General features: G+C 45.8%; 1 protein-coding gene across 12 annotated transcripts in view; it reads left to right on the top strand.

The window, feature by feature from the left end:
- The window catches only part of cita (citron rho-interacting serine/threonine kinase a), a 32,953-nt gene extending 21,972 nt beyond the window's left edge, over window positions 1-10,981 (top strand). For 2 of the 12 annotated variants that reach the window (XM_076014296.1, XM_076014295.1), the window contains exons 33-50: window positions 977-1,000; window positions 1,626-1,763; window positions 1,861-2,041; window positions 2,138-2,229; window positions 2,388-2,492; window positions 2,640-2,809; window positions 3,196-3,240; window positions 4,523-4,603; window positions 4,760-4,895; window positions 5,140-5,279; window positions 5,429-5,521; window positions 5,647-5,755; window positions 5,947-6,075; window positions 6,213-6,293; window positions 6,409-6,487; window positions 6,680-6,862; window positions 7,885-8,272; window positions 8,879-10,981. In XM_076014296.1, the coding sequence (XP_075870411.1) occupies window positions 977-1,000; window positions 1,626-1,763; window positions 1,861-2,041; window positions 2,138-2,229; window positions 2,388-2,492; window positions 2,640-2,809; window positions 3,196-3,240; window positions 4,523-4,603; window positions 4,760-4,895; window positions 5,140-5,279; window positions 5,429-5,521; window positions 5,647-5,755; window positions 5,947-6,075; window positions 6,213-6,293; window positions 6,409-6,487; window positions 6,680-6,862; window positions 7,885-8,272; window positions 8,879-8,902 (2,198 nt within the window). In that variant the 3' untranslated portion in view covers window positions 8,903-10,981. Of the gene's footprint in view, window positions 1-976; window positions 1,001-1,625; window positions 1,764-1,860; window positions 2,042-2,137; window positions 2,230-2,387; window positions 2,493-2,639; window positions 2,810-3,195; window positions 3,241-4,522; window positions 4,604-4,759; window positions 4,896-5,139; window positions 5,280-5,428; window positions 5,522-5,646; window positions 5,756-5,946; window positions 6,076-6,212; window positions 6,294-6,408; window positions 6,488-6,679; window positions 6,863-7,857; window positions 8,273-8,878 lie in introns of all 12 variants that reach the window. The other 10 variants (XM_076014293.1, XM_076014292.1, XM_076014301.1 and 7 more) reach the window with 7 other exon arrangements.
- The last annotated feature ends 1,609 nt before the right edge of the window (window positions 10,982-12,590 follow it).

Raw genomic sequence — 12,590 nt, 5'->3', positions numbered from 1 at the left:
TCATTTCATTTCTTTCTACCTTGTCAAAGCCATTTGATTGTGCTTGATTGTAACTCGGTTGCCAGCCTTTGGTGAGGACAGGCTGAAGATGAAGGTCCGCCTTGTGCTAAACTCTAGTTCAGTGAATCACCCCAAAGTAATTTGCTTCCTTTGATGAGCCCTTTCTTCCAGGTCGTTGTCGGGTTTTTCACTCAGCATTGTATGTTTTGTTCAACGTAACGTTGTGTCGCTGTTTGGGTTCACTACTAAATGTAGTTTTCAAAAAGGAGAATGTGTAAGAAGTCGGTCACTCAGGATCTTCTTCCTCTCCTTTTTGGAAATCAATGCCTCCCCCTTTGTTCTCAGGGCCAGCGCAGTTAGACTTTTTATGTCACGCAGTGTGTGTGTGTGTGTGTGTGTGTGTGTGTGTGTGTGTGTGTGTGTGTGTGTGTGTGTGTGTGTGTGTGTGTGTGTGTGTGTGTGTGTGTGTGTGTGTGTGTGTGTGTGTGTGTCTATGGTTTGTCTCACAGCAGGATGCTGATGTTGAATGAGGTCGGATAAGTGCGCTCAGTGCACGTTAAACCAGAGCCGTAGCCTGGTTTAATTTACTGCGCCTTTTATCCAGATAACATTGTAATCCTGCTCGGGCCTGTCTCACCAAGTCAGAATCGTGGATTAGCCAGGTAACATTTTAATCTAGTTTTTTTTTTTTTTTTTTTTTTTTTTTTTTTTTTTTACCAACCGTGAAGCCTGAACGCTTCTCTCCCTCTCCTTCTCTCCACCGCCGAGAGAAGCGACTCTCTCGCTCTTTATATCGCAGCTGCACCGCAGATCACATCAAAACGTGCATCACTCCATCTCCAAATGACGCGCTGTGACTCAGCCATCTCTCAGCTCTGGCTTTGTGATTCAGGCTCCCGACTGTTCGTTTACGTTCTGGTAGCTATTGTTAGACTGTTCTCTCCCTTCTGTTTCTCCCCCGGTTTGCCCCTCACAGAAAAGAGGAGGGTGACATTTGAAAGTAAGTTAGCTGCCACCGCAGCACGTCTCCCCCCCCATCCACATAATTGTCATGCATGCGTGCTCACACACGTCACGTGGGAGCGCATCCGTCTCACTGTCTCATTGTCAAGCTGTGCGTAAGCATTTTTGTTTTCATTTTTATTTTAATGAATTTATGGCTGTTGAGGAAGCTTTTCACCTATATGCATTTTACTGCATCTCAGGCTCATTGATGATTTGGGTTTTATTATATATCAGGATACATATGCAAATGCAGAACAATTTTTTTTTTCTTTTATGACTGAACTGGCACATGCTGCTTTAAAACACTCGCTCGGTGTCTTGCTGACTCTTCAAAGCAGAGGTTGGAGTGAGTCACACATGTGCAAGTCCCAAGACACTCTGGTGAGAATCAAGCAAGTCACAAGTCCAGTCATACAAAAATCTGATCATCTACCCCAGTTTCCACATTTAAATCAGTAAAGACAGTGGTACACTCAAGTCCTCAAATTTGCAACTCGAGTCTGACTCGAGTCAAGTCATGTGACTCGAGTCTCCCATCTCTGCTTCAAAGGGTTTATAGAAATATTTCAGTGGCGTATTTCTCTTCCGATGGCTGGAGCCTTTTTCCTCCCTCGTTGCAGAGTTTGGTCGCCGAGTGAAAGAGAGAATGCACCACAACATCCCTCACCGCTTCACCGTGGGTCTCAACATGAGGGCAGCCAAGTGTGCCGTCTGCCTGGACACTGTGCACTTTGGACGACAGGCTGCCACTTGCTTAGGTTGGCGTCACTCTGGATGATTTTCAGCCTGTTGGAACTGTGTAACCACAATAATGGCACCTCAGAACAACCGACCCGACTCTCCTCTCCTCTCCAGAGTGTCACACCCTGTGCCACCCCAAATGCTCGCCCTGTCTTCCGGCCACGTGCGGCCTGCCCGCCGAGTACGCCACCCACTTCTCCGAAGCTCTGTGCCGAGAAAAGGCCAACTCGCCCGCCCTGCAGGTCAAAGAGGCCAGTGGACACGTTCGCTTGGAGGGATGGATGAAGCAGCCTCGGTATCTCCTGATGAAGCCTTTTTAACCCCGCGTCACCCCGCATGTCGCGCTGTATGCTGTGTTCCTGACGCCCCGTGTTTGTGTTTGATCCCTCAGAAATGGCAAACGTGGTCAGCAGGGCTGGGAGAGGAAGTATGTGGTGCTGGATGGAACCAGAGTGTCCATCTATGACACTGAACCCAGAGAGGGTCGGTTCTGGGTTTTCTGTGGTTATTCAAATGCAGATTTGAAAGTTGATACGATTCCACATGCTTTTCACAATGAGATTATCATTATTATTTTTTATTAAAACATTATTTATTTATTTATTTATTTTTACATCAAATCTGTGGTGTTTGTCGTCCAGACTGCGTCACAGTTGAGGAGGAGTTTGAGCTGTGTCTGCCTGACGGAGATGTGACTGTTCACGGAGCCGTTGGAGTCTCGGAGCTCATCAATACTGCCAAGTCAGGTATTGAGCTGCGGCCAACAAATCCTCCCACTCTTTGCCTTTGGCAGGGGACTTAATTGTTTGACATTTTAGACGGGAACAGCGTATCCCAGCTAAACAGAAATAGTCATGCTGCTTTTGTGTGTTCTTGTTTTGGTTTGTTTTCAGACATCCCATATGTGCTGAAGCTGGAGTCGCATCCCCACACCACCTGCTGGCCGGGCCAGTCCCTCTACTTCATGGCTCCCAGCTTCCCGGACAAGCAGCGCTGGGTGGCTGTCCTGGAGTCCGTGGTGGGCGCCAGCCGTGGATCCCGTGAAAAAGTGGATTCAGATGCTGTAAGTATCAAACGTGGTTATTTTATTTTTAAAGTTTTCTTTCCTCTTGTTGGCCTCGATTGGGTTGAAAATTCAGGTTCTTTTCAGATGTTTTTAACATAAAAAAAACAAACCACGCTGGGTTATATTCAGTTTTAACAATAACTTTAGCTCAGGGCGGCTGCATTGTTTCCTGTAAACAACAACAGCAGGGGAATGTTTACTTCCTCCTGCTGAACATCCGGCGGCACCTTCACTTCTCTTTCTCTCCCTCCCCTTTTCTTCCTCTCTCTGCATGTTCTCAACATCTACGTCCTCCCTTTTTGTGTTGCCATCGTCCCTGTTGATGTGATTATACTGTGCGTTCGTATCCCCCATTCAACTCGGTGGTGTGGATCACATTATAGGCAGGTGTTGCTAAAAGACAGAAGAACCTATCCCCTCTGGTTCAGGTACAGTAAGCTGCACGGAACGCTTGGGCTTCACTTGACTGACTGACTGCCTGGCTGGCTGGCTGGCTGGCTGGCTGGCTGGCTGAGCATGCAGTAGCTGTACACATCTACACAGGCGGCACTGATGGTATTTGACACAGTTCCAGGTGGAAGAAATGAAAAAGTTCCATGCAAGGCGCCTGCTAGTAATACAGGCAGCTGCATTTGGCCCTGTGCAGGCATCAGTACACCTGTAAAGTGGAACAGTGCATGGATGTGAATAGGCACTGCACTGCTTTGTACCTCTGGCCTTGTGTAATTTTTTTTTATTTTTTTCATGCATGCTTCTCCAAAAGCCAGCAACTGCTACTAGAGCCCCTCGTCTCTGACACACGTCAGGCAAATGGACCCCCCCCCCTGTAGCAGCCAGAGCTGAGGTTCAGTCTGCAGGCTTCTGCTTTTGATGTGTGTTTGTGTTCACAGCTGGTATAAAATGATGCTGAACTCTGGTGGTCCTTCAGGTGGAAAGTATATGGACACCATTTGAAAGTAGCACACATACCTATAAAATCCCTAAACCAGAGCATGTTGTTTTGAGTGGTTTGTACACACATTGGAAAATGTCAGCATCCATAAAAGCTAAAGCCAAAGAAAATGTGTTCCAACAATTAAAAAGCATTATCTTGCTGAAATAAACCCTTAATTCACTTCATATGTTGTGAAAATATTCATTCTGTACATTTTGTTTTTTTTGCCTCCCATGTTTTTCCTCCCACTTCATTCTCAATATTTTCACAACCTCTTATATGAATTAAGGGTCTATAGGCACTTTCAGTTCATAGTTACTATGAGCCAATACATTAGAACCTGTGCCCACAACAGCTTTCATTTCTAAAAATAAGGTATATGATTTTAACTTTTTTGTAATTTCTTGGCCACCTGGAAATCAGGATTTATTTTTTTTGCAGTTGGAAGTAGATTTATTTTTGGCAGTTGGAATGCTTGTGTCAACAGTAAAAGGAGTAAATATATTTTTGTATTGAACAAAAAAAATACATCAGGTCGTAATTGTCCAATTCAGAGAGTTTTTTTGTTCTGGTTTACCTTGAAGAGGTAAAGATGTCTACCTCATTTCATTTGTGACAACCTGAAGTCATTCAGAAAGCAGAGATTACGCTGAAGTAAAAAAAATAGATTGTATTCTGCCACTCTTGCTGCATCACGTGTTGGTCTGAAGCCACTGAAGTGTCTAATCCACATCGTCCCACCGCTCCATCTCTGTTTCTGCTTCCTGTCCTCACAGAAACTTTTGGGAAACTCTCTGCTGAAGCTGGAGGGCGACGACCGTTTGGACATCAACTGCACGCTGCCTCTGACTGACCAGGTGCAGCAGCTTCACGCAAACAAAGACCACAGAAATGAAATGTTTCCTCTTTATAATTAGACATTGAAGCTGTTCCACATACTAGTCTTCCTTATTCATTCGTCTGCAGCAGGTTTCCACGTGAAATAACAAAGATGTCTTTTTGTGTTGCCTCAGATTGTCCTGGTCGGCTCTGAGGAGGGTTTGTACGCTCTAAATGTCATCAAGAATTCTTTGACCCATATCCCCGGCCTGACCTCGGTCTTCCAGATCCAGATCTTGAAGGAACTCGATAAGTTGCTAATGATCACTGGTTAGTAAAGGAACTGCATTTGTGTTTTGTTTTGTTTTTTTCCCCTTGAATCATTGCATCACTGTTATTGTTAATTGTTTTTCTATTTGACTTTAAATAAGATCCTTCTGACGCAAAAACAAACTTGTAACGTAGTGGATCACAAAAAATAGATGAGGATTATTTTGATAGCTGTGTGGGCCAGACTGCTGCATACGTAACCAACACACTCCTCTGTCTCTGATGTGTGTGCTTGCCGACCCAGGAGAGGACCGGGCCTTATGTCTGGTAGAAATCAAGAAAGTGAAACAGTCTTTGTCCCAGTCCCACCTCCCAGCTCCGCCGGACCTCAACCCCTTCATCTTTGAGACCGTCAAGGGATGCCACCTCTTCTCCTCTGGGAAGGTGGGTCCGTTAAGTCGTTGTTCTATTTCGTTTGCCTTTTAAAGAGAGAATTTCTTTCAGTTGCACCATCACTTATCCACCTAGTGAGTTTCCCTAACCCTCTGAAAGCCTCGCCGCGAGCTGTCCTGATTGCAGATTTCTCTCGACAGATTGACAATGGGACCTGTATCTGCGCCGCTATGCCCAATAAGATTACAATTCTGCGACATAATGAAAGCCTGAACAAGTTCTGCATCAGAAAGGTGGGTGAGGCCCAAAAGATCAATGAAAGGGCACTGAAGCCCATGTGGTGTTTGTTCCACTTTGGGATGTAATGACTTTAAAACGAGCGGCCGACTCCCTCTGCCTTCACCTTTGTTTTTCGCAGGAGATCGAGACGTCGGAGCCCTGCAGCTGTATCCACTTCACTGGCTACAGCATCATCATTGGCACCAACAAGTTCTACGAGATCGAGATGAAGCAGTATGTGCTGGAAGGTGAGTTCAGCCGCAGGCGGTGCCGACTTGCCATACATACCAGCTCTGTGCCTTTTTCAGAGGGGTGTCAGCTGTCAGACAGATGGCGCTGCCCGCGAGGCATCGCGAGTGTCTTGCTGTTGCCATGTGAATTTTCCCAACGTTCACACCTCAAACGAGTTGACTGACACCTCCATAAATTCTCCGCGCAGAGTTTCTGGATAAGAACGACGTGACGCTGGCCTCGGCGGTCTTCGCTGCGTCCTCCCACAGCTTCCCCATCTCCATCATCCAGGTGACCACGGCGCCGCAGAAGGACGAGTACCTGCTCTGCTTCCACGGTTAGACTTCTGGACAGTTTTACAACCGTTGACACATTTTTTTTTTGTCACGCTACTTTGTTGCGTTTACAGCGACGAGGAAAGATTTCCCCGATTTAGAACAGGAAGATTCGTTATATTTTTCCCCCGTCTTTCAGAGTTTGGTGTGTTTGTGGATTCATATGGCCGAAGGAGCAGAACCGACGACATCAAGTGGAGCCGTCTGCCACTCTCGTTTGGTTAGTTCAAGCGACATGCTGCTATATCACTTTCCAAATGTCTGACTTTCTTTATTGAGCTCTACATCCATATCTTAAGAATGACATATTTTTATTTTTTCTTTCTGTGCCGCAGCCTACAGAGAACCTTACCTGTTTGTGACCTACTTCAACTCTCTGGATGTTATTGAAATTCTGGGACACGCCTCTCTGGGGTAAATTTTCCTTTTGTCAGTAACAGGACTTCTTGATCAGAGTCAATAACGTATTGATCTCCGCCTAAAACTGTGTTTTACTGTGTAAATCAAAGTAATGGTAAATGACCAAATTAGTCAATCATCTGATCCATCCACTGGAGTTTTCAAGGACACAATGTTTTTGTGAGTCACATTCAATTTCCACTGCAGGCCACATTCATATGCACACCTGGATATTCCGAATCCGCGCTACCTTGGCCCAGCCATCTCCTCGGGGGCCATCTACCTGGCCTCCTCCTACCAGAACAAACTGAGGGTCATTTGCTGCAAAGGCAATTTGGCACAAAGCCAAGAAGGCATTGGAGACCTGCAGCGGAACGGCTCTGGGCGCAGGTGAGGATGTGATCTCCTTTGTATTTGTATTTGACCACACTGCTGCAATTTCATCAGCAAATCTATGCTCAGTCTGTATAGTGTAATATGCTGATTAAATGATGAGCAACAATCCTGTAATAATAGCATAATAATACGTGCATGTTGAGATGGTAAATTGGTTATTAATGTGACGTCACAAATGTTTGAATTGCTTATTGAAATCGCATCATAATGAATATAGGAAATAATCTTTTGACCATTAAAATTATACTGACTGTTCAAGATAAATATAGAACCATGTGAAAACAAAGAGGCAATTTGATGTCACTAAGAATATTTTGTTCATCATGTGTTGAGTTTTGGGTTTCCTGTATTGGTGTGGTTGAAGGGTCACTGGGACTGTAGCTGGCACTGCTGGGCACAGACTGGTATCAAGAGGTGACGTGGCGATGCTTATAGAATATACATATTTGTGTATACAAATATATATCTCACGGGGGAGAAATAAAACACCACAAAGCAATTAGCTTAACAAAGTAATTTCAATCTCCACAGGAGGAAGAGTTCATTTTTTATCTGTAACAGATCCTGAGGTATGTCATTTTGACTCAGAATGACGTTGATTAAACTCCTCCTGTTTACTGTGAAAAGAAAATTGTTGAATAAAGGCTGGCATTGTGTTGTTTTTTTAAACTCCTGGGGCCGATCTCTTTTAATTTCCAGCTTGGTTATAACCTTAACGTTCCTTATTCAGTGAAAATATAAATTATAGGGGGCCTGCAAGCTACTCAGTTGAGTTGTCACCTGCTGGCTCTCTAATTTCCATAGATAATGTGAGAGAAGAATTAAAGGGTTGACTTTTAAGAGCGAAGGCCACAAATAGCCTCAGTTTATGAAATGAGCTTGATGAGTTCTGTCATCCTCACCACACATCTTGACCAGACTTTGCCAAATAAAGCCCATTGACCCCAGAGCCAAAATAAGCTTTTGCTGTGCTTGCACTGCCTGCCCAGCTTCACGCCTCGGTTGCCTTCCGACAGTCCCAACAAGCGCGGGCCCCCTTCCTACAATGAGCACATCTCCAAGAGGCTGGCGGGCAATCCGCTGTCTCACGGTGACCCCGGCACTCCTCACCGCTACCGAGAGGCGCGCACCGAGTTTCGACGGGACAAATCGCCCAGTCGTCCGCTGGAGAGGGAGAAGTCTCCGGGCCGGATGCTGGAGAGTCGGATAGCTGGGTCCCCGGGCAGGGCCATGGCCGACCCCCGCTTAGAGCGCTCCCCTGGCAGGGCCATGGCAGACCCTCGGATGGAGCGCTCCCCGGGCCGGATGATGGATGCTCGCAGGGAGAAGTCCCCGGGGCGCTTTGAGGAGCGGCAGAGGCTTCACACTGGATCTGGACGCACACCTATTAATCCCGTCAATAAGGTTGGTCACCACTTGGTGGCGTTTCTCCGTTTTCTTGTTTTTGCTGTTCCGTTATGCAGATGATGCACTGCTCTATCTTTCAGGCGAGAACACTTGATTTTGGACTTGTCTTGTCTTGGCTCCTAAAGTTTTAGCCATATACCAGTTTGTTTTAATGCTAAATACGAAAGATGAGGCTGCAATCAACTTGATTGTCTTGTGTTGCTCATCAGTTCCAAGTAGGGATGCTAACAATTAATCGATTATCAATTAATTGGCCATTAAGAATTTAATCAACAATTAATTTTTTTTACTGTTCTCTATTGTAGAAATGGGTCACATTGGACCCTCCACTTCACTTAAGGGTTAAATAATGTGTTTCTTACACATTTTACATCGTGAAATTTAGGTTGTCAGGAAAAATCGCCACTGATCAATTAATCGTTAATCGATCGATACAGTCAATCAACCAATGATTAATAAATTATTCAATATCAGCATTCCTATTTCCGAGGTATTTCAACGTGCCTCTGAGTTGCTGGAGGTTGCAGGCTATCAATCAAGTCACTTTTTCCGTGTGTGCTTTCAGTTGTCTAACGCGAAAGTGTTTTTGACTTCATCCTTCAGGTTTGGGACCAGTCATCCGTTTGAGAGACAGCGGAGCCACAAACTGGCTTTCAGCAAAGGGAGGAAGGAAGGCAGCAGAGAACCTGTGAGAATGTCACCAATTCTTGATGAAACACTGCCAGACTTCACTTCTACTAACATCCAGGCTGGACGGATAATAAATCAGAACAAATGTAGCTGTCGGGCCATAAAAAGAGAAATCCTAAAAGAGACGTCACAAGCCAATCAGGTTTAACAGACCCAAGTCATAAAGATAAAATAAATGCCATATTTAACAACTTTTGTGTGCAGGGTTTCTTAAAAGATAACAGATCAGGATGTGCTGTTGACTCTGAGAAACAACCAGAGCCACAAAGATTTGTACGTATCATTTAAAGTCCAATGACGGAGGAGAATTCTCGACCCCTGATCTGGCCGCGGGGATTTCTGCAGCTCCACTCGGCCGCAGCCACTCGTGACTTTTGGTAAACAAGCACAGCCGTAGCAGCTTCGCCCTGGAAGTCGCAGTATTGACACTGTCATAGCGACGGTGGCGGATGTTTGCACATCTGCTCAGCTCGCCTCTCCAGTAGCCACAGATCAGGCCAGCAGAGTTCTGTGTAGCCAGCAGCATTTCTGGCTCCGGCACCCGCTGTGCCCACGTGTCTGCGCACACAATCGTTATCAGCTGATTACAATCGTCCTGGGCCAACTTCTGTCTCCAGGAGACGGAGGTCGGCTGCACCGACAACTCGGCTCCAAGCCGAAACAAATTCAAGTCAAAGTGAACCTTCCGCCGTCCCAGTAGCGCCACACACACGCACGCACGCACGCACACGCACGCACACACACGCACACACACATACAAACACAAACAATTGTCCGCCCCTCATCCCCTCCCCCCGGGTAGGTTGACACTAAAACAAAACTGCACTACCCAAAAATCCTCAGCAGCCCTTTCTAATCCTTCAGAAAGCTATCTGACTGTAAATAGACGAGACATAATTTTATATTTATTGAGATGGAATTTCAAGGCTGGAGAAGCCGTGTCTATTTTTGTTAAAGGAGAAAAAAAAAAAAAAGGTGATAACACGTCCTCTTGAATGTCCGATGAGTATCTTTTAATATGTCCCGACCTTCTTTTAACCAGTGAGTGATTGTATATGGATCCAGTACATGTATGCACTTCCATCTGTCCAAGGCAAAAACCTCAGTGCTCAACCGTATAAAGAGAAGATTGAACAGGAAAAAAAAAAAAAAGCTTCGACCATAGTTCTTTTTGTACCACACCCCTTATATTGTATAGTACCTTCAAACAAGTGTTCGCGGTGACGATGACGTTTTGTTCCTAAATTCGTATACGGCATGGATATGTATATCTGAACTGAAACGGAGTGTTTGTCTTCTGCTTCTGCCTCCTTTTTGCTTATGATTTCAATCCCACTGTCCGACAACAAAAGCACGGGACCGACCGACTGCCCTCTCATTAACTGTAGCCAAAACCTGCAAATTCAGACCATCGGAATTCTCTCGTCACTCAGACACTCTTGGCAAGTTGAACAACTGGTCAACAAGACAAAGAGATGCTAACCTATTTACGTATGTATTTTGGATGTTACTGTCCTATTGATTTTGATATTGGTCATTAAGGTCAAATTGTGTCATTATTTCTTTTTCAAAAGCTGTGTTGAAAGTGTTTTTATTTGGCTGAACGATTAGGAATGGCTGTTTCAACTTGCCCACAGTGTGTTTGTCATGAGTTGAAGCTCAGTTGGAAGATTCTTCCTCAGCTCCACATCCTCCGTGGATGTTTTCTGGGGCGTGAACGTCGCCCTGAATGTTTTTAAGCAGAGACAATGAAGCTGATTCGCCGGTCCACAAAAGCACCCGCAGATTGCACAGGACTTCAAGGGTTTTTTTTTTTTTCTTCCCCCCCTCCCCTCCACCCTGCTTTATTTTTCTATCCCTCTTTATTTTTTCACATGATGCTGAGTCACAATGCCGCAAAACGCTCAATATGATATTGATGTCTGCCAACGGATGTTTTATTAGCGTTTGCTGTAGAGATTTTGTCAAGGAAAAAAAAAAAAAAAGATTAAATATTATAACCATCTTCTACTTCCACGGGCCTGGTCTGTGTCTGCGTGTTTTGAGTGAATGAATTTTATTATTGTGTCATGTCCAAACAGGGCCCATCCCTTCCGGGATCATATAAGACGCCACATAAACTGTATTAAATAATAAGGTTCCCTTCCTGTAGATGACACCACAATTCCCCCGCTGGTTAACTAAAGCTAAATATTTGGCAAGGGTGAATATCTTGTAATCAAAAAAAACATTTTAGTCTGTCTGCATCACTCAGCCACGTCAAGTCAAGAGTTTTACACCTGTGCCACTACTTCTGATGCTACTCATGGTACAAAGGGCAATAAAACGCAAAGTGGAACTCATTCTCAACATCGATGTTACAGCCGTCGCAAAGTCTTTCTTCCTCTGGGACCTGATGTCCCATTTGCAGGTGCAGGGGCAGGAGTCCCAAGCAGAACTGAGCACACAATGACCGCTCTTCTTTTGACAGAGGAACACAGACATATTTTTCATTTCCATAACAACTTTTTATTTTGCTATACGTTCTATATACGCCGTGGCCATTTACTTTGACGTGTGGCTTATAAAATGTCCTTAGCAGAAATGATGTTTACTATGTTCTTTCTTTCTGCTGCCCATGTGCCATTGTGGCCGTCGCCGTAAATCACACCAGCACGGTGGAAGGCAAACAGTTGCGATTTGAGGCCTCCCTTCGCGCCGTCGACTCGCCGTGAAAGCCCGGAGGCCGGCGAAATGACCATTTGTCGGCTCCCATTTGGTTTCTGTGCGAGCGAGGCCGCTCTATTAATAGGCCGCTGATCCTGGTGCTCAGCCTCGGTGACGATGCCATTCCAGGCCGCCGCCGCCACCGCAGCTCCGAGCGGGTCCCCCGGATCACCAACCGTTTGGGGGGGGTGAGGAGGGTTGTGGAGTGGAGGAAAAAATGTCATAACAATAGCATGCGCTCCCTCTGTGTTCACAATGCCTCCCTTAAGTCCGACCCTCCGAGCGCTGCGAGACAACGCCGCTGACATCTGCCGCCGCTTCATCAAAAGCGTTTTTACGTGACAGCGAGCGCCGCGGCTTTCAGCGCCTCTCTTTATATAGAACCCACCCCACACCGCCTCACACCGCCTCCTCCCCTCCGGCTCATTTTCACAGACTGTCACTTTTCTTGACCCGGGAGCCGCAGAGTGACTCCCCGTGACACTGCTAATGGTGCACAGACACGCGGCGCACATTGTAAGGACGCATTCAATGCCAGCAAGTGTTTGGACTTGGGCATGTCGCACCTACTGCTGTTGACAGCGCCGGGGCTTAGTTTTACAAGCACTTTGAGGGTAACGACGATGTAGCAGAGGGTGGCGCGGGGGGGGGCTAACTAAGCTGATCCAAGATTTCCTGGACAGCAGCTTCCCTCTGCTTTGATTTCCCCGGAAACCGGTTTGATAACCTGGAAAGCCAACTGGAATGTTTGCCAAATCTGTTAATTTATAGAAAGTATGTTGGTCTCTGGTTGGCTGCTCTTAAACGCTTGCCAAATTCAGTTGCAGGCCAAGCAAAAACACTGAACTGTTGCTGCTAACAAAAACAGCACGCGCATTGCTGCGTTCACACTTTAGCAGCAGCTCACAGATGCTTCTGA

This window comes from Nelusetta ayraudi, unplaced genomic scaffold (genome assembly GCF_046127955.1).
Source record: "Nelusetta ayraudi isolate G7.1 ecotype Tasmania unplaced genomic scaffold, CSIRO-AGI_Nayr_v1 ptg000168l, whole genome shotgun sequence".
Lineage (NCBI taxonomy): Eukaryota > Metazoa > Chordata > Actinopteri > Tetraodontiformes > Monacanthidae > Nelusetta > Nelusetta ayraudi.
The sequence above is the reverse complement of the archived record's forward strand: the minus strand, read 5'-3'. Positions and strand labels throughout refer to the sequence as shown.